Source organism: Drosophila subobscura, chromosome E, assembly GCF_008121235.1.
Source record: "Drosophila subobscura isolate 14011-0131.10 chromosome E, UCBerk_Dsub_1.0, whole genome shotgun sequence".
NCBI classification, from domain to species: Eukaryota; Metazoa; Arthropoda; class Insecta; order Diptera; family Drosophilidae; genus Drosophila; species Drosophila subobscura.
Genome location: NC_048531.1, coordinates 10,231,828 through 10,255,869, shown reverse-complemented (window position 1 = coordinate 10,255,869; position 24,042 = coordinate 10,231,828). Strand labels below are relative to the sequence as shown.

General features: G+C 49.2%; 5 protein-coding genes across 9 annotated transcripts in view; 2 read left to right on the top strand and 3 right to left on the bottom strand.

Annotated features, from left to right (window-relative positions):
• Positions 1–393: 393 nt before the first annotated feature.
• LOC117890079 (acidic leucine-rich nuclear phosphoprotein 32 family member A) lies at positions 394–5,845 on the top strand. Of its 2 annotated transcripts, XM_034794734.1 has the most exons (7): positions 394–521; positions 751–1,144; positions 3,467–3,843; positions 3,913–3,992; positions 4,201–4,518; positions 4,585–4,818; positions 4,897–5,845. In XM_034794734.1, exons 2-7 carry the CDS (start codon positions 1,097–1,099, stop codon positions 4,938–4,940), a joined length of 1,101 nt encoding a protein of 366 aa, XP_034650625.1. In that variant the 5' UTR covers positions 394–521; positions 751–1,096; the 3' UTR covers positions 4,941–5,845. The 2 variants fall into 2 exon arrangements, with proteins under 2 accessions (XP_034650625.1, XP_034650626.1); XM_034794735.1 differs by lacking the exon at positions 4,201–4,518 and having other exon boundaries at positions 400–521.
• Positions 5,846–6,109: 264 nt separating this feature from the next.
• On the top strand, positions 6,110–10,678 carry LOC117890073 (protein three rows). Its single transcript, XM_034794718.1, has 3 exons — positions 6,110–6,523; positions 6,587–7,591; positions 7,646–10,678. Exons 1-3 carry the CDS (start codon positions 6,209–6,211, stop codon positions 10,556–10,558), a joined length of 4,233 nt encoding a protein of 1,410 aa, XP_034650609.1. The 5' UTR covers positions 6,110–6,208; the 3' UTR covers positions 10,559–10,678.
• A 103-nt stretch (positions 10,679–10,781) lies between these two features.
• On the bottom strand, positions 10,782–11,497 carry LOC117890083 (MORN repeat-containing protein 3). The gene has a single exon (XM_034794742.1). The coding sequence runs from the start codon at positions 11,299–11,301 to the stop codon at positions 10,855–10,857; it is 447 nt and encodes a 148-aa protein (XP_034650633.1). The 5' UTR covers positions 11,302–11,497; the 3' UTR covers positions 10,782–10,854.
• Positions 11,498–11,539: 42 nt separating this feature from the next.
• Positions 11,540–23,598, bottom strand: LOC117890077 (calcium release-activated calcium channel protein 1). Of its 3 annotated transcripts, none has more exons than XM_034794731.1 (4): positions 22,780–23,598; positions 22,274–22,748; positions 13,834–14,736; positions 11,540–12,732 (listed from the first exon to the last, which is right to left on the bottom strand). In XM_034794731.1, the coding sequence occupies exons 2-4, from the start codon at positions 22,709–22,711 to the stop codon at positions 12,193–12,195; spliced, it is 1,881 nt and encodes a 626-aa protein (XP_034650622.1). In that variant the 5' UTR covers positions 22,712–22,748; positions 22,780–23,598; the 3' UTR covers positions 11,540–12,192. The 3 variants fall into 3 exon arrangements, with proteins under 3 accessions (XP_034650622.1, XP_034650624.1, XP_034650623.1); XM_034794733.1 differs by adding an exon at positions 18,496–18,623 and having other exon boundaries at positions 13,834–13,986; positions 22,743–22,848; XM_034794732.1 differs by lacking the exons at positions 22,274–22,748; positions 22,780–23,598 and adding an exon at positions 18,496–19,163 and having other exon boundaries at positions 13,834–13,986.
• LOC117890076 (protein grainyhead) overlaps positions 17,623–24,042 on the bottom strand; it is a 64,781-nt gene continuing 58,361 nt past the window's right edge. Inside the window, exon 17 of one of the 2 annotated variants that reach the window (XM_034794719.1) lies at positions 17,623–17,635. The gene's annotated coding sequence lies outside the window, so the exon portion shown is untranslated. Of the gene's footprint in view, positions 17,636–22,968; positions 22,981–24,042 lie in introns of those variants that run through there. The other variant, XM_034794721.1, reaches the window with a different exon arrangement.

The window sequence follows — 24,042 nt, the reverse complement described above, 5'->3', positions numbered from 1 at the left end:
TGAATATCAGAAAATAACATATTTTGTCTTAACTTTGTTTAATCATATCAATCATACAAAAATTAGACCTTTAAATTCGTCTTCTTATAAACAATTGATTCATCAATCGGCTAAAAGTATATTTGAAGCGCTGAAAGTCCAAGCTAACTAGCAATATATCGACAAATATCAAAATCTATGTTTCCAATCAAACACCATTAAGGTGAAAGATATCGTGGTAATATGTAATGGCAATCAAATAAGAGGGATGCTTCTACAAGAATAATGTAAAAAGAGTATTGTTTCACTGAATGTGTTTACATGTTTAAACCGAGCGGGCTAGGTGGGCTAAGTTCGATAACTGACACATCCCCCTCGGTATATTTCATCACTTTTGGTATAATACTGCATATTTCTGAGCGTCAGACGGTATATTTTATTGACAAATCTGTGGGTCACACCATCCCTAGCGTGTGTTGCTTCTTGGTTGAAAAATATAATTAAAAATTTATTCTAACTACTGGGATATTCTGCAACACGAGGTGAGTTAGTGTCCTGTCCAGTACAGCGGCTAGTTAGTTAGCCGGAAAATGTGTTTTCAATCAAATATCCCCCCGAATTCGAGGAAAAACGCAGTTTGAAAAAGCGCGTCATGTTCTGAAACCGAGTGAAATGCGTTAGAATCTAGTCGAATTCGGAGTGGTTTGAATAATCTAATAATACTCGCAAGTTAGTAACTAATTTTCTTCAACACATTTTCCCCTGTGCTAGGCCCAAGCACCAAACACAAACACCAGCACATATACAGAGTCTCGCGCGGCAGCGGTGGCGGCATCAAAAATACCGAAGAAGCACAAAAAAGAAAAATTTGCAAGGTGTGTGTGTGTGTTTGTGTGACGTCGAGGACCGAATCGAGTCTTTGCCTTGGTGCGTGCGCTCTAGTAGGGACACACACTGTGCGAGTATTAGTGTATCCTTTGGCATTTCTGAGAGCTTGGTTGGAGTGACACGAGCGCGAGCAGAGCGAAAAGCGTACGCTTCTACCAAAAAATAATAAACAAGTGCAGCGTAAAGCGGCGTGAAACAGGAAACCCCAATAGCCAAGCCGCACTCTGCAATGGAGAAGAGAATAGAGCTGGAGCGGCGAGCACGGAAGGCGAACCAGGTGAGTTAGTTGTGTGGTTGTAGGCGAAAACCGCGCAAAAATCCTTTGCATTTTGTGATTACACAAATTTTCATTCAAATTCCCTTTTCCGTGTCCGTCTCTGTGATTGTGTTTGTCCTATGTGTATGTGTGTATGGGAGTGCAGCGGCAGCGCGGGGCAGTTACATTAACTACGCCATCATGTAAATCTAGTTTCAATTTGTGTCGATGTCGCCGTCGCCCGACTCGACGCCATATAAAAATGATAGCTGGAAGAAGAAGAAGCAGCAGAAGCGGCATCCATCGTCAACAACGAGCAGGCGAACGAAAAAATTGATCGCCATAAGCAAATTCTACACACATGAGATTGTCGTGTGTGTACGTATGTAGGTACTTATGTATGTGATGCCGGACAGTGTTGCCATGTGCGCGCAATTTTGCGCCTTGGCTTTTGTTCAAAACTGCACCTTTCCTTTCCTTTACAATTACCAATTATTTCGTGTAATAGGAAGAAAACCTAGAAAGCATGAGTGCATGTGTGTGTCTACATCTACTCTATGTGTATCTGTATGTATGCAAATCAGTGGCGCCGATCGTGTGTGTGCACCTGAAGTTCGGTAGTCTAGACAGCTGGCAATGCTGGTACTGCTGCTTGTTGTTGCTCTCTGGCTCTGGCTTTTCGTGTTGTTGTTGCTATTGTGTTCTGCCGGCCTTCAATTGTGACAAACACTTCAGCAAGAGACTGTGTGTGTGTGTACGTGGTGCATGTTGTAATTTCAGGTTATTTGATACCAAAATGTATCTATAACAACATTATAGCGCGCATCATCCATACGCAAGAACCAACCACACACACACACACATGCCCAAATACGCACAAAAGACACACAGTCACATACATAAGTACATGCACACGCCAAGAAACGTATGCACAAAATAATCGACACATTCTAGCATTTGACATGGATGGCAGGCAGGCATACACATATTGACTGCGCAGTCATAATACTTTTATGCTCGAAGCTGTCTCCTCCTCTCTTGTCCACTTCGCAAATCCGGCTGTCGCCGCTCTCTATTCCATGTTTACACCTGCATGCCGCATGGCTTTCTCGCTCCAGCCTGCACCACAAGAAAGACAAAGTCTGGTCTGTTGTCCGTTTGACTTTTTGCTGCTCATTAATAAACATGCGCTCTGGCAAGCCTACTCAATCAGTGGACGCCCTCCCACACCCACCCCACCCAACGACTGCAGCCCAGTGGCTACCACTACATACATCACGCAAAAATAGCAGCGACGTATACACACATACTAATCTGTGGCAAAAGCAAGGCTTGAAGCTAGGGAGCTGGAGATGTCATTTAGCTACGTAACAGCTGGGGAACCAACATAACGAAACGGACAGAAGACATAGGCTTTAGTACTGCTTTGGCTAATCTCGATTGAGAGGCTCAGCCGCAGCTACTACAATCTAACAAATGCGTATTCTCTGCTTATCAATCAGAGCCACAGGGCAGGAAAATCTAAACGCTTATCGCGCGCTCATCACAGCCTCTTGCAGAGGCGCAACAACTACATACTACGTCACTGCCAAACATGTTGTGGCCGCTGTTGCCTTCTCGTTCCCCAGCCTCCCCTACGTTTAAATCCATTTGTTTGTCATGATATCAGCATTTTGTTTGCTCTTTGCGCATTCTGTTTTGCGGCGTGCACGCTCGCACTCACACACTCGCACGTACAGACATACACACACAAACACACACGCATGCCAGATATGTTACATAAACGCGCGTTGCCACTTTTCTGCCTCTTCGGGTTGTCGCCCTGATGCGCAATTTGTTGAAAAATGTTTCTCGCAGCACTCCCAAATGTTTACCAATTCTTTTGGCAGTAACGCCAATTAGTGCAATATGCAGGTGACGGAAAATTTGCATTTAAAAAAAATTCTCTGCGTTTGATCGATTTTTGCGTATGTATTGTTCTTCATTTTTTTTTTCCTGCGTTTGCTCTGCTCACGTTTACACAGACATGGCGTCGCTACTGAAATGTAGAGTTGCCGCTGCTAGGCAATCGATGTTCTTCTATCGATACAGGGTTTTAATTTATTCGAATAGACACATCGATGAAAATGCAAGTTTTTAGATGTTTGAACCAAAAAACTACTTATGTATAAATCCTCTTCGAATTTTCTAATCAAAACTGAATGTATTCTGCTTCTTGCGTTAATTAATGTGCGATTCAGGAGTTAAATAGTCGTTTTATCTGTGTATATCGCTCTATCGATAGTCCAATATGAAGAATGTTTGTTCTAACTGTTATTTGTAACTCTCTTTCCGGGACCACAGATCACAGAGCTGAACCTGGACAACTGCCGCAGTACAAGCATTGTTGGCTTTACAGATGAGTACACCGCCTTAGAATCACTGAGTTTGATCAACGTGGGCCTCACCACACTGAAAGGTTTCCCCAAATTGCCCAATCTGAAGAAGCTGGAACTATCCGACAATAGGATTTCGAGCGGCCTCAACTATCTGACCACCAGCCCCAAACTTCAGTATCTGAATTTGTCTGGGAATAAAATAAAGGACCTGGAAACATTAAAGCCCTTGCAGGAGTTCAAAAACCTGGCGGTACTGGATCTGTTTAATAACGATGCCACCCAAGTGGATAACTATCGGGAGAAGATATTTAAGATGTTGCCATCGTTGAACTTTTTGGATGGGTAAGCGTCTTCATACTGTCTCCCATGTGCATTAATAATTAACTAACCAAATTCCATACTTTCTTGCAGTTTCGATTGTAATGACGAGGAGGCGCAGTCGGAGGGAGAAGACGATGAAGAGGTCAACGGCAATGATTCCGAGGAAGAAGGTTTGTTTATAGCTATGTTTATGCATAAGAAAGTGTGGGGAGATTTCTGATTTAACATCAAGATCAATTGTTTTCATTGTCCGGCTTTAGTCTGTGTTATGCTAAATTATTATGTCAAAAAAGGGTGTGCCCTAGTCTAGAACCGATTTCGGGTTCTTCCATCTGTTTCAAAAAACGCATCTCAACCTCAGCTTCTGTCGCCTTTCAGATAAGCGCAATGCCTTCTGTCTGAATGGGTTAGAAATCGATTTAGACGAGCTCGAGGAGCTGGAGCAGCGCGTAAAGGCGAAAAAGAGTTTGCAGGAAAGACCAACAGCGCCCGCAGTGGACACTGACGTAGACGAATTAGACGAATATTTAAAAGAGTTGCAGCTGAGAGAATCGAAAGCGGCAACAGACCAACAATCTGTGATAGAGGCAGACCCTGCAGCAAGCCAACAACCACCAAATAGAAACCCAAACATAAATTTCGCAATTCTACTCTATTGGTTTTTAGCAATTTTAAATCTGGCCAATGCAACATATTGTAAGCATTGCCTACCCATATTTATTTTGAATTACAATTTTCCTTGTATTGCTTGTTGCATTGCAGTTTCGACAGAGGATGGCGACAGCGATGACACTGATGAGGATGGGGACAATGGCGAGGTCTCTCTGTCGGAGGTGTACAATGATGACTTGGAGGAGGACAATTCCGACTGGGAGGAGGGCGAGGGTGGAGGCGACGATGACGAGGAGGACTCTGACATCGATGATGCCGATGGCGAGGCAAATGAATCGACCGCCTCACTGAATGCCTCCAAGAAGGAACCCGAAAACAACACAGGTGAGTGAAGTGAAGTGCTGCAAAAGCCTTTGGCTGCCAACAGTCTATTCATTCTTGAATTCTCTTTACACTTTACAGATGAATCGGAAGCCAGGGGCAAGAAGAGAAAGCACGACGGCTAAGCTCTGGCTTGATCTACTGCTGTATCATCTTTGGACGTTTTAAATTTAAATATACACACACCGACACTGACATATACACACGGCAACACACATCATGTTTTGATAGAAAAAAGATGACTAAACACAGTTAGGACCCCCACATTTGTTTCTTTAAAATGTAAGCTAACAAGATCGAAAACTGACACAAAACAGACACAGAAGAATAATGAAATGGAGAACGTACTAATCAAAAAAAACAAATTAAGAGATAAGTTTAAGCGAACACTAAGAACTGCGTAGTGGAAACCAGCAACAAACAAACAAACAAGCACACACACACATTACATTATTATAGCCTCATCCGAAGCGAAGCCTGGTTCCAGCTGGAGAAGTTGTAAAATTGCCTAGCATTAAGTTGCAAAATGTATAACTATGAACTATGTACAATTTGTCGGATCGAGTCGAGTCGATCCTCTCCCATCTAGCGTTTCAACAAACAACACAAAGCAAAAGCCCAATTGCATGCATCATCTAAACAATTATGACGTGTTTTTTTTTATTATTTGCTTTTCCAATGTTTTGCAGTCTACCCATTCACTGCTAAGAACTTTTAACTAACTCTTAAGTCATTCCTTCTTTGAATGTGGATAAGTTAAGCGATATCTACTTTCCCTTCCCGATTCGCGGATGAGCGAACGCAAGTCCGACCCACATTTTAGAGCATTTCATTGTTATCCATCTCTTACCTTACCCTTACCCTATATGTATCCATAATTATATATCTCTCTATACACGCCCGCCACACATACTGTTAAGTGAAACGTAATTTTTTCATTGAATGAGGCACGTAAAACTAAAGGCATGTGTTTTAGGACGGGACGGAACTTTCTTTTAAATAAACACGTACGAGTATGCAACAATTACAATTAACGAAGGGCCCACATTTATTTAGCCATAATCCATTCGAAATGTACATACATTTCTCAGATGTGTTTTGTACAATCCTCCCCCCCGACCCGGACCCATATATTGAAATACATAAACTAAAGAATTTTAATCCGCATTTCGTTTATTTCGATTGTTATTTGATTCAATTTAACGTAATATCGATTGTTGCGCGCGAATACATCGCAACGAAGTTGCTGCGGTGTGACCGTATTCGGATCGTGAATATATGGCATCTCTGTTTTAAAAAGATCGGCAACTCTGATCGCTGGCGCAAACACAATCAAACCGAGCAAGCGTCGCAAATTTAATTTTTAATGTAACAATTCCGAACGAATAATAAAATGTCTGCAGATATTGTAAACCAATTGAAAGGCACTCGATCCGACGTTAAGGCAGCCGCCACGACAATTGAGTGGAAATTCAGGGAGTTCAGCAAGGGCATCGGGACAAACGACGCCTATCCCATCAGGTTCGAGTTGAGAGTGCTGCGCCAGCTGTGTTTGTCCCTGAAGGACAATCAGCACCAGCATGCCGACCTCTACTGCGACATTGTGGCCACCATGCTGCCACACATGGAGCCCTACGAGGAGAAGCCGAACCTGTGGGAAGCTCATCTAACGAGCCTGCGCTACATACACCATGGGCTGTCTCAGGAGGTGAGTGGAGGAACGCAACCAAATGCTGCAAGCGGGCTAGCTAATTGTACGAGTGTTTTGCAGAAAACCGAGAAAGAATGCCAGAAAATGTACGGCCTCATCCGATCGCAGCGCTGCCGCCTGCAGGAGGAGGGAGACTTCAAGTTTTATTTGGACATCCATCTGACGCACTTCAACTTCATCCATTTGCAAATGCAGAAGCAAACGTTGCCTCTCGCAGCCACAGATCAACTCTATTACGCCTTAGAGTCATTGGGTGTCCTGTTCGACACCATGCGCCAACAGAAAGTGGCAAAGAATGCGGCACTTCTGGTCCAGCTGAACGAGTCTCTGTTCATGAAGCGAAGCAAAGGCTTTCTAAGATCTCTGAGCGCACTGCCGTTTGAGTACACGATGAAAATGTACGAGCCGCTGCTCAAGCTCCTGAGCTGCAGCTGGGGCATGCCCAGCTCTGAGCTGAGTAATCAATTCTCTGAGCATCTGGGACTCGTTCTGGCATTAGTCCACATTGACAGCTTTTCCACAGAGGCGCCGCTCCAGCAGCAACTGGCACTGCAGCTGCTGCGCATTTGTCGCGACCTGTACAGGAACATTTCGCCGCAGAGCTACGCCATCCAGCTGCTCTACTACTACGTCAAGCTGCTGTACGTGCGCGAGGCTACGCCGGACTTTAAGCGCACCTACATCGATCTGTGCAATAAGTTCGTGGCCTTCTTCGAGCACAAGGGCGCGACGCACGGCAAAGAGCAGTGGTTCATGGACCTGCTGGTGTTCTTCCAGCGCCTGCAGACGCTGCTGCTTCCGAGCAGCAGCAAGGAAGAATGTCCTTTTGTCTTGTTTTGGCAGCAGCTTGAGGGCGAAGGCAGTCCCAAGGCATACAGCGCGCACTTTCAGCTGCTGTACGGCTGCCTCGCGGTGGCGGTGAGCGTGGTGAGGAGTCCGCTGGGCACCAGCTGCACCAATGAGGCCTGCAAGAGCATACGCAGGCATTGTCTCCTCTCTTTCGGCATGTGCGCCCTGGAAGCCTTCAACAACTGGCAGCAGACGACGGAACAGAAGGCGGACACAGTAAGTCTCCCCCCAAGCTGAAAAAACCGCTTAACTAATGAGATTTTTCCACAGTCAACACACAATGCTCTGCTGAACATTCTGGTCTACACCGTAGACGTGGCCAAGAGCACAAAGTGTCTGGGTCCCGCCGCTCCGGAGATAATCAGGCTTGTGCGCCAACTGGCGCTCGTGCTCGAGAAGGTGGCGTCTCCCGAGCAAATTTCCCTACTGCAGCACCTACTGGAGCCCCTGCAAAGTCTGCGGCCGCTCATCGCCATCAACGATATGCACTATCTGCTGCGGCGCATCTACAAAGCCAGTGCCCACTGCCAGAGCTCTGACATGGCCAGCCGCCTGCAGTCCAGCTACATTGCTGCCCAAACGAATCCCTCGCGACTGCACTCACTGCTCTGCGTCCACTACCACAACCCAAAGAACTCAGAGAAGTGCGTCTACGAGTGGCACGAGTCCAGCCCGCTGCCCAGTCCCCTGACCCCCGCCGAGAAGAACCAGCTCTACGATGTGGATCTGTTGGCCGTGCTGCACTTCTTGAAAGCGCCGCCACTGTCTCTGTTGCAGTCCCTATTCCGCTATCGTCGCCACGACTACCACCTGGTACTCCTCGCACGCAAGATGCGCGCCGAAAGCACGATGCTGCGTCAGTGCGAGCAACTGCGCTCCAAGCTGCAAAGCACGGCCCTCAAGCAGCCGCTCACTCGCATGCAAGAGCTGGCCATGGGCCATGCCAGTGTCAGTGTGCTGCTGGAGGCATTGGAGGCACAGAAGACGAAAGTCTCGATCAAGGAGACGGCCGAGAACAGCCTGGAGGCGTTCATCGTAAATAACAACCTGCTGGAGCTCAACATAAAGCGGGAGCATCGCCTCGTGGAGTTGGCCACTGCGGCCATCGCTGGCTTTGCAGCCTTCTTCCAGCGGGCTGACCAAGAGCCGCTCGACTGCGACGAGACGCCCATCGACTGGGAAGCCCTGATCGACGATGCAGTTACCGCAGCCATGGCTCTGTCCAGCATGGGCTACACGGCGCAGGCCGATGATGCCTGGCTGCTGTTGCTTAATATTGGGCGAATGCTGGACGAGAGATTCACCTACCTGCGCGCCCTGACACACTTTCTGGCACAGGACTATCTGAATCCCAACCAGCAGCTGCAACTCTCCGAAGAGGTGGACCGAGCACAGGAGCTGCTCGACGATCTGTGGCCGCAGCTGAAAGACGGACACTTCTACAAGCGCCACCACACCATAGTGATGCTCTGCCTCTGCCACATGGCCAGCTACCATGCCCGCCAGGACTGTCTGTGCCACGCCCAGCTGCTGTTGCTGCAGGCGGAGCAGCTGCGCGCCGAGTTCGATGAGCGGCTGGGCAAATGCGACATTGTGCTGATCACCGTGCAGACAGTGCGCTTTCGATTGGAGTATCAACGGAAGAAGCGGAGCAGCGGTCTGCCCAGAATGCCAGCGCCCCTGCGACAGCTGGACACGCTGGCCGACAGCGTGCGCAACTTCTATGGTCTGTCCAGCGTGGACATGGGAGCCCTGCAGCTGCTGCTGGCCGACCTGGTGCGGGAGAGCACGGAGTGTGCGGCCAATCGGCTGACGGAGCGGCTCGGCTTCACCGGCCTCATGCTTAACATGGTGCTGCAATCGGGAATGGCACTGCGGGCCATCGAGGTGTTGATTTCGTGGCTCTGGATGAACCTGCAGATGGAGTACCTGGACAAGGCAGAGTCCAAGCTGCGCCTATTGGATCATTTACTCGCCATCAAGCCGCTCTCGGCAACGCTGCAGGAGCAGCCATCGACCCAAGGAGTCCTCGCAATCACCGCCAAAGAAGATCTCAAGTCGAATGCGATCAGCGAGCTGACCAGCAACATGCTGCTCATGCAGCTGGTGGAGCCGATTCGGAAGCAGAACCAGCTGGACATAGCCACGCCCAAGTTTCCGGCCATCCGCGATTCAAGTCCCAGCAGCCTGCAGCTGCAGCGCTATGTGAGCATGCACGAGGCGCCGCCCCATCTCCGGGACAGCATGCATCTGCAGAGCATCTACTTCATCGTGGGCTGTCTCCATGCACGCCTCAGCTTCTTGAAGAGGGACAACGATCAGCTGGATGACTTCTATGTGCGGGCAGGCAGTTGGCTGCAGGAGGATTCTGCACGCACCGCCACACTGGGCTCCATGCGCTTCGTGCAGGAGCTCTACCACGTCAACTATCTGCGCTACAGAAAGAAGCACAAGGAGGCCATACGCCACGCGGAGGCAGGTCTCATGTTAAAGCGCCAGACGGCTGACATAAACTATGGCTTCAACTTCATGTCGCAGCTGAAGACGGTCCGAGTGGAGCAGCGGCCCGTGGGCAAAGAGAAGATGAAGACGCTCAGGCGAGCCCTCGCCTTCAACACTTCGCCAGATGTTAGGGGCATGAAAGCTCTTGTGGAGACGGTGGCCAAGGCAAAAGCATCGGCTAAAAAGACGCCGAGGTTCAAGATTTACACCGAACTGGAATTACGCCCGCCCATTGGCGGCAGCAGCAGCAGTAGCAGCAAGAGCGGCAATGAGAATACGCCACCATCGGATCATGTGGATTTGAATGCCTGCCAGGCGATCGAGATAAGCGATGAAGAGTCCGCCTTCGTTCCAGCCTCGATTTCCGCTCCACTCAAACGATCCCAATCGGTGCCAGTCAAAGCCACAACGCAGAGGACACGCTCTGCCAGAGCTCGCAGCCAACTGAAAGCAGTGGAGATTATCGAACTGGACGATACCATAAGTGAGACGACCCCGCCGATTACGGCGGCAGCCACAGTGAAGCGCTATCCGACCACAGATGCGAGGAGCACTCGTGCCCGCAACCGCCAAGCCGAGGAAACGCCAGCGACCACGAGAGGACGACCACGTGGCAAAGTGGCGGCGGAGTCGGCACCCCAGCAGGAGACAGTCAGCCTAAGACGGCGACAAAGGAACTGATTAAGGATAACAAGTGCATAGGTTTAGGTTAATAGTTTTGTCCATTTTTGCGTGTTCTTAATCCATTTTATTCTGTATTTATAAACGTTATTGCAAGGAGACCATCGAGCCTCCAGAGAATGTGCGAACTCTCATCATTCCTGCAGCACAGGCAGCAGCGAGCTCTTGCAGATGTCCTTGACCCACTGGCCAAACTGTATCCGATCCTGTCCGTGGTCCCTCCTCGAACTCTCCCACATAGCGATTTCCGTTTGCTGAACACACACACAGGCGGAACAGATGGATCAACGAGGAGCCTAGTGGGTTTGTGTTTTGTTTGAGGACTCACCCGAGAAGAGGACGCCCCGCCCGTGCATGGCATCCTGTAGCCATTCCCCCACATAGATGCGTCCGTCCGCATACCAGTGAATGCCGCGTCCATGCCGCTTGTTCATCTGCCACTGGCCAAAGTAGACGGATCCATCGTCGTAGTATTGCTTGCCCTCGCCGCTGCGCCTGTCCTGACGCCACTGGCCCACATAGAGGCGATGCACCTGACCACCGGGGGACTCCCGCCGCATGGTTCCGTATCCATGACGCTGGCCCCGCTGCCACTCTCCCTCGTACACCAAGCCGCGACCGCTCGACTTTACCCCGTAGCCGTGGTGTTGATTCCTCAGCCACTTGCCCTGATAGCGGCCATGCCCACCGGCAGGATAGCGCAGGCAACGAACGCCACTTCCGCCACCAGCATGGCACGACATGTTGCAGACAACTAACTGAGAACCAGACTGTCATCTGTTCTGCTCTGTTATGTTCTTCCGTGTCTGTCCTAGGGTGTGGATCGAAGTCGTGCGTGCGGTGTCCCTTTTCTAATCAACCCCAGCCATGATTCCTGGTTCCCCCATCCAACGGCGCTTGTTAGCTAGTGCCGCCAGTCGCTCCTGGCACGCAAACCCAACGAGCCGAAGGAGGTCAGGCATACAAATTCGCTTGCTTTGGTTAAGTTGATGTAGAAAAAAATCGTTTAATCGTACGTGTATAAATTACAGCGAACATTGCGCTTACATATTGGCCTAACAATATTAAAATATGGGCTAACACGATCGGGTTTTTGGTCCGAATAAGTTGGGCACTTACACACTACGTAGCGTGGAGTGGAGTGGAGGGGCGGGAAGACTGCGCTATGGGTGAGATAATGGGTATGCTATCGCGAACGATGCCATTCCATACCGTTAAAAAATACAATACATTTTATTCGCGTAGCGCTAAGTAGTTACAACAAATACGAGCTAATTTTTGAGGAATATTTAGTCAACACAGTGGTTGAAACTTGAAAGTAGTATTGCTTTAGGGTCGGGTCTACGCTACAATGTGCTGAAGGGCTTGAGCTGAAGGATACATTGCTCGTGGCACAATCCTTTCGAATATATACTCATTCCCATACTGTTCTCGTATAATATAAGTCTACTGCCTTCTGCGTATCACAATTTGCATCAACTACAAATTTACAAAAAATTATTCACTTATTTAGTCTGAGGATTGACGGCGGGGCCTCTGGCCCACTGCCGAAAGTGTCTTTTCTTTTCTTTTTCGTTTTCGTTAAGTTTTCAGCGGAGCATCGCCGTGGAGACTTCCTCGCGTGGTTGATACTGCTAAACGATGTCGCCGGCGGCTCCGTAGTGAAGGCCATTATTGCGATTGTGGTTGTTGTGGTGCTCGAGGTGATCCTGCTCCATCTGCTCCTTGAGAATCTCCAGCTCCCGTATGCCCGAGACCGTCACCTCGTACTTGTGTGTCACCAGAGACCGATAGAAGTGTATGGCAAAAGCCAGGAAGATAATCATCACGGGTATTAGCACCACGCAGGCCGACCAGGCCGCCGGCGGGCTCAGATCATAGAACTTGACCCAACAGAGTATGGCTATCTCCAGCAGGAACAGGATCAGCCCCAGCAGCGTGGAAAATGCCCACGCCGTCTCAATGTACCAGTGCAGGCGCTCGTGCGGCGACTCGTGCACCAGGGAGATGCTGTGCAGATTGCACACCACCTCGATGTTCGGGAGGATGCAGGTGCTGATCATCAGGGCCAGCATATGCACGGCCACCAGCATGGTGGTGCAGATCGCGAAAGCCACTAGCATGCCGGGCGGCACCTTGGTGTCGTGATCCAGTTGCACTTCCACCATGGCCACCTGTGGGGAGCAGAAGACATCGGCGGATTAGTGAGAGTCTTTGATGGATTTCGCTCATAAGAGGATCCCGCTGCTGTGCTCTAGGGCGAGGCGGCAAGGCTGCTCCTATTATTATTATTAGCCATCTTTCTCAACATTTTGGGAAGTGCTGCTGGCGCGAGCAGATTTGTTTATATAATAAGTATCCCATTGGTTTAATTTATCTGATCTGCCCCTCTGCCACCTTCCACCTACGAAGGTGCACACAATGTGGAATATGTATTTAGCAACTAAAACATGCGGAAACAGTGTCGGAAGTAGTGGCTACCTCGTGTTCAAACCAACAACATTTATTTGAAATAATGAATAATAATATTCAATGAATTTAGAGATTGTTAATGCAGATTAATTATTTAGTAATCATATTTTGATTGTATAATCGAATTAGTTGTCGGCCATCTGTGTTCTGTCAGCGATATTTATTCGACGATTGAAAGCTCTACATACCCCCGATTAATGGGTATTCAAACGTACCGAAATATGTACTAGACGCATTCGTGGGCCATGGCTGACGGAATTGTTTGAAAAAGTCAAAGACAGAGGCTATGAATTTAACAAATTTAATTGGTTCTAATTTTTCCCTAGTCAATGTTCATTATGTTCAGACGTTGCACATGAAAATACGGAAAACCATTTTAACTGTGAATATTTCTATCATCATACTCTACTATTATTTTGTTTATTCCTAAGCCTGGGATAGTATTTGACTCAAACCATTGAAATGGAATCAATTACAGCTCGCATGATACAACAAATTCCCATCACATTTGATAAGTTTCTAACGCTCACAGTGTATGCAGAGATCGTTGTGACCCAAGCAACGGTCTAGGAAATTTAGGTTTTCTGCCAGAATCTGTATCTATGGCCCTGCTGTGCATACACATACGATTTATGATCTAATTACGTTTACGTTTCACAACGCAGCCAAGGGACAATTGCCATTTCTTTTCTATAAAATAATCATCTACGAGATGTTCACAACAGTCCGATTGAAATAGCAATTTCCTGACTTTCGAGTAATATAATTAGCTTGATTTGTTTATACTTATATTAATGACTTACCATGGCGAAACCGGAGAGGAGGGCCGATGTCTTGCTGGAGGCCTTCAATTTGGCGCGACTCAGCTGGAGCTTGCGCCAGGAGAGGTAGGTGGGCGAGTGGAGATCCTCGCCGGACTGCGACATGCTGCTGCTGCCGGTGCGGTGCTGGCGCGGCTGAAAGCGATAAGACTGATTCTGTTGGAAGGTGCGATACTGAAATGGTGGCGGTGCTATGGAAGCTGCTAGCCCTGACGGCAACGGCAGTGAACACGGTAACGGCAGGGGCCCAGCTGCCGCAGGTGGGAGCGAGGCGTCTCTCTGCGCGCTGAAGCGTCCCGAGCCCGCGTGTGGGGAATTCGAATTGAAATTGTGGTAGAGATAGCGCGACGATCCAACGTAGCTGCTCGGGCCCGAGTGGACGGGTCGACTGCCGAGATTGCTGTGGACGTGACAGCTCTGGCCGGGGTTCTGGCTGTGGAAGCGCAATGGGCGACACGAGTCGCACATACTGTAGTCGGCGCCAGGTCCGGTCAGCGGTAGGTGACCAGAGGGAACCGCTGTCGCAGTCGCTGCAGCCGCCGCCGTCGCCTCTGCCGTATATGCATCTACACTCGCTGCCAGCTTGGCCGTTGCATGCAGTGCACTGGCCAGGGCCGAGGGCTGTCCCGACCGCATCTGCATCTGCATATTCATCGGCATCTGGCCCATGCATCTGCCCGATGGATGTACCTGGGAGCGACCCCTGCCCATGGGCAGCATGTCCAGGGTCTCGCTGCTCTCCGTGCGCTCCGTGCCATCGAAGGAGCTCTGCTGGTGGCTCAGCAGGAGGCTGCTGCGGCTGAGATTGGAACGGGTGTAGCGGAGGCTGGAGTAGGTGTCGCTCCGGGTGCTGGCGTTGGTGTTCGCATTGCTGTTGCTGTTGCTATTGCTGGCGCTGGCGCTGGCACTGGTGGAGGGCAGCAGCTGCTCGTCCTCGTTCTCCGCCTGGGACTGGGTCTCCGGGTGATGGCTGCCCGTGTCCTGTTCGGGCCGCATCTGTCTTTTGCGGCGGGGGGCCTTGGGCGGAAAGGATTCCTCGAGGGGCCGTGGTGGCATGTGCTGTCTGGTCTCCGTGCTGGTGCTCTGTTCGTCTACGGATCAGTCTGCTCTCATGCTTCAATCAATTACGATTCACCAACGCTCCAATGACTGCGTGCACTGGGGCTTCGATTTGATCGGATCGGATCGGATCGGGGAATTGTTTTAGTCAAGTTTTCAATCTTTTTGGGTTTATTTGCTAAATTTCCGTTTCACTTGGTTGGTTTGCGCTTCCCATTGATGCTATTGCTGCTTTTGCTATTGTTAATGTTTTGTCCGTCTTTTTGTTGTTGTTGCTTGTGCGACAGTGTAGATCAGAGTGTGTGTGTGTTGGTGTGTGATCTTTTGGGGCACATGACAATTGATCAGCAATTACCCACACACTGACGGAATAACTACAGAGAACAGAGACTGGGGTCTGGGGCACACAGCACACTACACTTGACGGAATGCTCTCCTCGCACCTCTCACTCGCTCTTTCTCTCTCTCTCTCTCTCTCTCACTCACTATCTCTCTGATCTTGCGCCGCAGTGCCTTCAAATATTTACTTTTTATTTATAAACATTTTATGGGGTTTATGAAATGTAAAATTCGAGTGTCAATAAAACGAATTTGGCACGACACACACACTGACAGGAGAGGCTACACGACACGACACTTGCGATTCGTGGCATACGTAGGGTACTACGGCGAGATGTACTACGGCGATCCTCGGGTCGAAGCGAGTCCCGAGTTCAAGACACATTCACGGACAAGGTCACCGCGCAGCGTAGACGTTTGCTTTGCGTACGTTTTCGCTCAAAGCACCGATCCCGACTGCCGACTGCAAACACGGATGTTGGGGAAGCTGCATCGGCGGCCAACGCTGACACAAACAGACCAGACACCAGACAGATGGCAGAGCAAAAGAGGCGGCGACGCGAAGGCACGAAACGCGACGCGACGGCAATGGCAACAGGCGATTGGGGCAACTGGCAATGGCACCTGGCAGCAGAAACAAGCAGCAGCAGCAGCGGCAGCAGTCGCACCCACAGCCGCAACACTTCCGCGCAGTGCGCAACCACTGACGGGTAGATCGGTAGATCGGAAAGTAATTCTGCTTTCGACACAATTAATTTACGTGAAATTCAATTTCATTCTTGGTTTGTGCACCGTCTTCTGTCTGCCTTCGCGCGGTTGCCTTCCTCTCACGTGTTCCTTGGGTGTAGGGCATGCGGCGACGTTGACAACAGCAGCGACTGCGGCAAAAGTTACTAACTAACTGATACGAAGCGTAGCCAGCAGGCCGCAGAGCAGCTGAGCAGAGACGACGACGGATGATGACGATGACTACGACGGCGACGGCAACGTTGGCGGCGCGGTATTCAAATTCGACAATCAATTCAAACGGCGGCCTGCGATGACACAAAAACAACAACAATAATGGCAATCGAAATTACTAATGCCATACGAATGAAAGCATATATGGTGAGAGAGAGAGAGAGAAAGAGCAGGAGAGAGAGAGCGGTGTAGACAGAACAGAAAAAGGCTATAGAAACAGCAGCAACAACAACTACCAAAAGGGAAAGAAAGAATGAAGCAAACCAAACAAAAAACGAAACAAAAACTTTGCGAAAACAAAACGAAACTTGACGACTGCGGGGGCGCTGCTCGGGTTCCCGGTGCTCGGGGGCTGGCTCTCTTGGCGATCAATCAGCGGTTACACGATTTTCTACCTGATCTATTGATGAATGGGAGGGAAGTGCATACATACATATATTCGAGTGATTGCCACGGCTGTGGACTGATGGGGTGTACTGTTAGACACCCTGAACTGGACCATGAACAAAGAGCGATTTCGATTCAATTAAAATCCACATCGATTGCACCCACTTGACCCAACCACAAACCATCAGCGCAACCCACACTCCAGCATCATTATTAACATCTTCATCAGTGGCGCGCAAGAGTTAACAAGGTCAGGATTAGGGTCAGGGTGAGTTCAAAGCTGCGACGTGGTACTGATGATGAAGCTCATGTGATCGTGGATGCTGGTGAAGATCATGGGTTCGCATTCCTGGCAAATTTCTCCCAACCCAACACCACGTTGAGCAATCGGTCGCAGGCGAGCGGCGTGCCCAGATCTGGCAATTGCTCCCGTATCCATGTCCGCTGATCGGGAAGATGACCAAAACCGAATAGGCACACAATTGGAATCTTGGATTGTGTGACTCTCTTAAACTTCCAGTGGGCTCGTGGCTGTATTTCTGGAGCTCGCAGAGGCCAGACAGAGAGTAACAGAGGCAGCAGCACACGGATGGCAGCCCTCATTTTCGATATCCCATCGGGAGCAGCAGTGTCCGAGCATCTAAGAATTTGTCAGTTCCGGAAAGGATATACAGATCTGTATTGGATAATATACAAAAGGCTGGAATATTTGCGTAGAAGCGACTGTTGCACAAGGACATGTTCTTGCAGCCCCAACTGTTGGAGCTAATCGATGAAACCTGGCCAGACATGTTTGTACTGACGCAACTGTTAGTGCGAAACATCGGCATCTATAAAAGACGCGACTGTTGATGAGTGACGACCATTCAATAAAGACGCGACTGTTGATGTTGTTGAAACACAACGTTGCTCGCGTTCGAGAACTTTTTAGATGGACAATTGTTTCCTTTTGTGGATGAACAAATAAATGTGCGTTCCTCTGTTTAATCATATTTTGCGATCCCAACAGAACGAGGTTTCACCCCGTATTCGATGCTGTCTTTATCAGCAGGCGACTTCTCCCTCTCTCTCCATCTCTCTGCTCTCCGTATGTCTTTCTGTCTGTCACCTATCACCTTCGCCCACTCCCTTGTTTTGGGGGAGCACTTGACTTCCGCCGAGGAACACAAAACGAAGCGAAATGTAAAGTGTAAAAGCGTGTAAAAATAAGTCAGCTCGATAAAAACAGCGAAACGGAAGGTGTCAGCATGCTGATGTGGATATTTCGGTCTTTAATTCGTATTCTTGTTTTGTTTTCCATTCCGCCTGTGGCTTCAATGCGAAATCATACGGAACACGTATGCAAACACTGTTTACCATTTTACAGTCGCCGCCCAAGGAGCAGGCCCACTTTATGTGGCTTTTTCTTTATCATTGGCAAACAGAGCGCCGATAAGCGACGACAAAAGACAAAGGGCAGGGTGTGCGCGAGTGCGACCCTCGTGCAGTCAATTAGAGAGAAGGGGGGACCGTGACGCCATGCCGGCTGTTCTAAGCACCGTTCAATAATAATTCCAGCAGGTAGGCAAAAGTTGAGCGCTGTTTGCACGCACTTGCGGTAGTGTGTGTGAGTGTGTATTAGTGTGTTTGTGTGGGATCTCGTTCCACTTGAAACAGAGGCCGTACCCCCCTACCCTCCAGAGATCCAGTGCCAGATTCGGATTTGAGAAACATATGAAAGCCTCCCGCCACCCGCAAGCTGCCCCCCACCCTGCAGCTTGTTCCGATTTTGTGTTTCGCGATTGATTGCCAGCAATGCTGCGCGTCGCAGATCGGCCACAGCTTCCATAGCAAAGTAGGATTGGAATGTAAGAGGGTGGAAGGGGGAGCGAAGGATAGATTGATTTGTTATTGACTTACCTTTGGATGGCTCTGGCCCGAAGGCGGCGGCGGTGGGGGGAACTGCAGCAGCGAGTTGCTGAGGCTGGAGCGCTTAAATCCGTTGCTGCTGGTGGGACTGCTGCCGTGATTGCTGCCACCGCCGGAATGGAACTGGTGGTGCTGCTGCTGGTGGTGTCCGGTTGCTACGGATGTGGCGGCTGCTACTGCTGCGGCCACAACGTGCTGGAAGTGATGGGCTGTGTTCGCTGTGGTGAACGTGGCGGAATTCAAGTTCAAGGGGCCGCCGGACTGGCGCTGGGACTGCAGAAACGTGCTGGCTGAGCTTTTCGGAGTGTGGGCCCCCTGGGCCGGCTGCTTGGGCAGCTGCTGCGACTCGGGCAGGGTCTCTAGGCCACCTGAGTTGGATGTGGTCCACACAGACATCTTGTCGAGATGTTGCAGCTCTTGCCAAATGGAGTGCCAGCGGCCTCAGCTATTGTTTTCGCGAAGAAGTCCATTTTGCATGAATCAAATGTAAGAAAATCGATGTTAGTTGATGCAAGCAACAAACGCCGGCGGTGGAAAAAGCACACGAAAAAAACTATATAAAGACAATGTGTAAATTAAGTACGAATGGGACGGTCGGGGGTCGGTTTCAAGAGGCAAATTAAACAAACAAAAGGTGCACGATCAAATTAAGTACTGTTTTGATTTATTGTTGTTGACATCAGTGCCAGTGTGACCGTGAAATTATCGATAAGCTATCGGATATATACCGAAATGTACCCTTGCATTTTCAAAATATACTGCCAGTATACCGCAAATCTAAAATCATTTTCCTAGATTTTGATGTTCTATTTTATATTACCAGCTTGTTGGGAGTTTCCGTGCAAAAACTATAATTTTATCCGATTTATCAATCAATTTTCCACAAGATCGGCTACTTTGCAAGACTTTCTTTCTTGGAATGTTTCCAAATTAAATTTAAAACTAAAAGGGTCAACCAACAAAAATAGCATAAAATGTACGTCATTTGACAATTTGTTGCTTGTATGTATGCCGGTATGTATAGTATAGTAAGGGCGTTTGTATACCCTATTTCCATAAATTATTGAATATACCTTACAAATTGAATTTAATAGACCGATGAAATTCATTAAATATATAATGAACTCAATTTCGTAGTCAAAATATCCTGAAAAGTATATAATATACTTTTTTTTTCTTTTTTTAATTGAATCGCTACAGCGAAATTTGTTGGTCGCAAATGTATAAAATATACCTTAAATGGTGACCCTGATCATTGCAGTACAGTGTGACCGCGAAACTATCGATAAAATATACCGACAGACCCTCAGAAATATACCGAAATATACATTCTACTTGGAATATTGGCTTTTTCCTTGTGTCGAAAGCTGGCCGGCATGAAACTGTTGCTGCTGAATAATGTTCCGAATTTGGAGATTGCCTATACACATGCTGCACAGATTGCCCGCGAAAATTAAATTTGTAAGCAGCAGAACCACAAAGTTTGCCAATTTTTAAGGTATTTCAAACATTGAAATTAGTCAAATGCTTACACTATTCCTAAATTGTTTCTGCCAGAGCCCGCTGCATCCCAATGACCGATAAAGCAATTAATCAAACGCCCACACATAGATAAATTAATTAAATTGTTTTTCAACGCAATCTAAATGCATTCCTTGTTTGTCCGACCGTCCTTCCATCCGTCGACCCGTCTGCCCGTCGCTCTGTCTGCCCGCCAGCTGTGACACACATTTCAATTTTCCTCGAATCTCGTTGTCTGTTTTCTTGTGTTGTGTTGTGTGTGTTTTGCTTTGCAAATTTTTCTTTCACATTATTCCGGGTGTGGGCAGAGCGGCAGCGGCAGCAGCAGCGCAGCTCCTCCTGCTGCACATTCACAAGAATATATCAAAGTGCATCTCTTCTTATGGTTGGTGGGGCGCCTTGAACTTGCATTTGTGTGCTGATTGCACAACTGTACCACAGACACGCACATCCATATCCATCCTCGTGGATGTTTGCTCTAGTGTCGAGGTGGCAATGGCTTTGCTTTCGCAATGTTCGGCCTCTTCGAGTGCTCTTTCTTTGGCTTGCTTTGCTTTGTCTGAGAATTAATTTGGCAAACAGCCTAGGCCACACACCCATAAATACAGAGACATACATAGATAGAGAGTCATGTGCCCCAGAGCAGTTATCTATTGGATATTCCCCCACTGTGACACACTCGCACACAGTTCTCAATAAGTTCTTGTGGTATGGGCACTTTCAAGGCGTTACAAATGTGCGCAAATGCTATCGGCTGTGTGTTATCAGTGTTCCCAGTGGAGGGGCGAACGCTCTTGTTTGTTTGGCGCTCGGCAAAGGCCTCTTGGGGTCAAGTCAGCCAACTAACGTGTGCGGAATGAGGTAATGCCCAATGCCCAATGCTAATGCCAAGGCATGCAGTATTCCCGTGCTGGATTCCGGGTTCTGGTGCCGCCCGTGGCGCAGTTCGGTTCGTCGCACAATCGGTGAATGTAAACAATTAGAGGCAATTGAAATCAATAAACGATCGCTGCACAGAATGTACCTACATACTCGTACATAATCCCTGCGCCCTGGGTCGTTCACGTAGTCTCTTCTGAGGCTCTCTCTCTCTCTCTCCTGGCCCTTGAGGCTCCTCCAAAAGATGCCAAGTCATAGTCATTGGCTATTAATAAAACTTCGCTCAGACAACCAAGCCACCGACTTTCGATAACAATGCGGCAAATACGGCATACAACAATGGTGAGATGTATGTAAATTGCGAGCATGGGGCTGGGGATGGGGATGGGGATGGGGCTACTGTATCGCAAATGAATTTGTTCAACTACAAAATGAACAAACAGCCGTACGGGAAAGTGACGCTGATTTCTAATTTTAGGAATCCAGCGGAGACACAGCACACACCAGACCAGACACCTCAGCAAGTTCTGTTAGAGTTGAAGCGCCCATTCAGAGATTTGAAATGGAAATGGGACAGCGGCAGATGCAGGAGATACGAGAACAAACGGTAGAAGTTTACAAAAATGCAGATTCAGTTTCTAATAAAATTCTCTTTAATTTAAACCTTACTTAACTACAGGTTACAATGGTTCACCTAAACAATGAATGGCCCATCGATTGGCATAATTATTAATACACAGCTAAGTACGCGGCATTCCTAAGGACTATGGACAAGATAGGACATCACAAAGATCACATATCCCCCGCGCTGGGAGCCCCCTAGTTGGCTGACTAATAGTAAAAGATTAGAAATGGAATGGTATGGTACGGCGACTCCTCCTCATCTTATTGGATGGTCAATGGAGCCCATTGATTTCTTCCGCTGGTGGTTCACCTCGAAGCGTTGCATGATCTTGGCCACAATGGAGGAGGGCGGCATGTCCGGGTTGCCGGTGAGTCCGCGATAGCCCAGAACACTCGAGTCGGCCAGGGAGCTGGCCAGGGTCAGTCTTTGAACGAACGCCTCCGTGTCGATGCCCGGCACCTGGGAGGGTTTCAGGAAGCGTTTCGGTATCCGCGAGAGTATGTCCTCGGAGCCGACGGGACAGCCGAAGCCCAGGTTGATGAGTATGGCCTCAGGGTCCGGCTTGCGAGACTCCAACAGGCTGTCCACGCTCGAGTACCGACTGGAGTCCGATTGCACGGAGGCGGAGCTGTCCCGCAAGAGCAGGCTGCTGAATCGGTGCTGCCGCTGCGCCTGCGGACTCAGCTCCGGGGCCGTGCTGCAGGAGTCGAAGGACTCCTCGTGGCGCAGGCAGCGACCGCGTCTGCTGCTGCAGGAGATGGAGATGTGCCGCTGCAGGGCCATGCGCACGTGGGCGGGGCTCTGCTGCTGCGAGAAGTGGCTGGGCAAGTGTGGCAAGGCGTCCAGGCTGGTCTGTTCCTGTTCGTTTTCGATGTCGTGGTCGTGGTCTGCATTCTCCTCCAGATCGCCGGCATAGGCGCAATCGCACTCCAGGTCGTCCACATCGACGGCCGACTGCTGGCGCTGCAGCTTTTTGCGCTTGCGCAGCGGCTTGTTGGGCGGAAAGTGATCCGCGGAGCTGGCACAGATGCTTAGCGGCAGGTTGTCGCTGCTGCCGGCGTGTGGCTTCGGCTGGGGCAGCTCCTTGCACTTGACTGTCGCTGCCCCTTCGGCCTCTATGGCCAACACCGCTCCCGGCCCTACTCTGGCCTCGAAATTGCTGCAACTGTGAGAGCGTTCCATGGCCGCACGACGTACGACGTGTGTGTGTGTGTGTGTGTGGGGGTTTTGTTGGTGCTGCTGCTGTTGCTCGAGTGTGTGTGGTGAATGTGGGTCTGGTTTGGCTTGGTCTCTCCACTTGACGCGGTTTGGTGTCTCGGTCACGGCTGCTCGGGTTACGTTACAACAGCAACTGGTCCGACAGGCAGCCTCTGCTCATATTTGGTAAGAGCCAGAATCAGGGTTAGGCCCCAAAACACTGACTGACTTGAGATCTGTTCGTTCGCTGGTGTCTCCCCCTGTGATTATTCTCCGATATATTTGTCGTACAATGCGTACGCGTGTGTCGTGTTGTGTTCAGCGACAGAGCCACAACAATTTGTGTTATTTGTTGCTGTTTATGCGCTTTTTTGTGGGAAACGTGTTTTTCTATATTCCGCGTATTTTGCTGCTGGCTGCTTGATACCGATTTTGCTTTTGTTAATTTGCCGTTTTCGTTGTTTACTTATTTATTTGTTTGCGCTTTGCGTTCTGCGTTTGCTTTGCGCTCATTAGAGCCGAGCCGAGCCGGAGATGGAGTGTTAATCAGTCGTAGCGTCGAGCGCTCTTCTGACCCCGGATTCCTGATCCACTTGACATTGATATTGGAATCGATGCGAATGGGAATCGGAATGCGAAGTGGGATGCGTTTTGCTCCTGCAACTGTACTTTGGCCCTCTTCCTCCTCGTGACACTGGGATGGGCTGGCTGGCGGGCGATGTGATTGCACAGCTTGCTTTATTTAATTATATTTATTTATGTATTAAGTACACAAATTAATCATATACAGTCGCTTCGGTTCCGCAGTTCGCTTGCTTCTTATTGTTCGCTCTCTCTCACTCGCGTCCGCTTCGCACAAAGTGATCTTCAAAAATGAAACTGAAATCACAATTCCCGCATCGGAACGGCCCAGCCCAGCCAGCCAGCCAGCCCGGACAGAGCTTTCGCAGCGGAGTGCTCCCCAGCGGCAGGGGGAGAGAGCTCCACTCTCTCTCTCTCGCTTACTGGCCAGAGCCCCGTTCACACCTCTCTCTTTCCCACTCTGTAGCTCTCGCTGCTGGAATTATTTTGCGGGCCAGTCGGCAATTTCCTCAAGCACGACAACGACGCCCGCCAATCTATTAAACTTTTGATTAAAAGCACACAGAGCGCAGCGCTTTGCGGTTAACCCACAACTCGGGCTCCCAGCTCACTCTCTCTCTCTATCTCTTTCTCTGTCTGTTTGTGTGTCCCACTCTCGTTGGGGAAAAACCTTCGTGCGCTCACTTGATGGCACTTACTGTACCCGGTACCAGTGGAGTACCTGTATTTTTTAC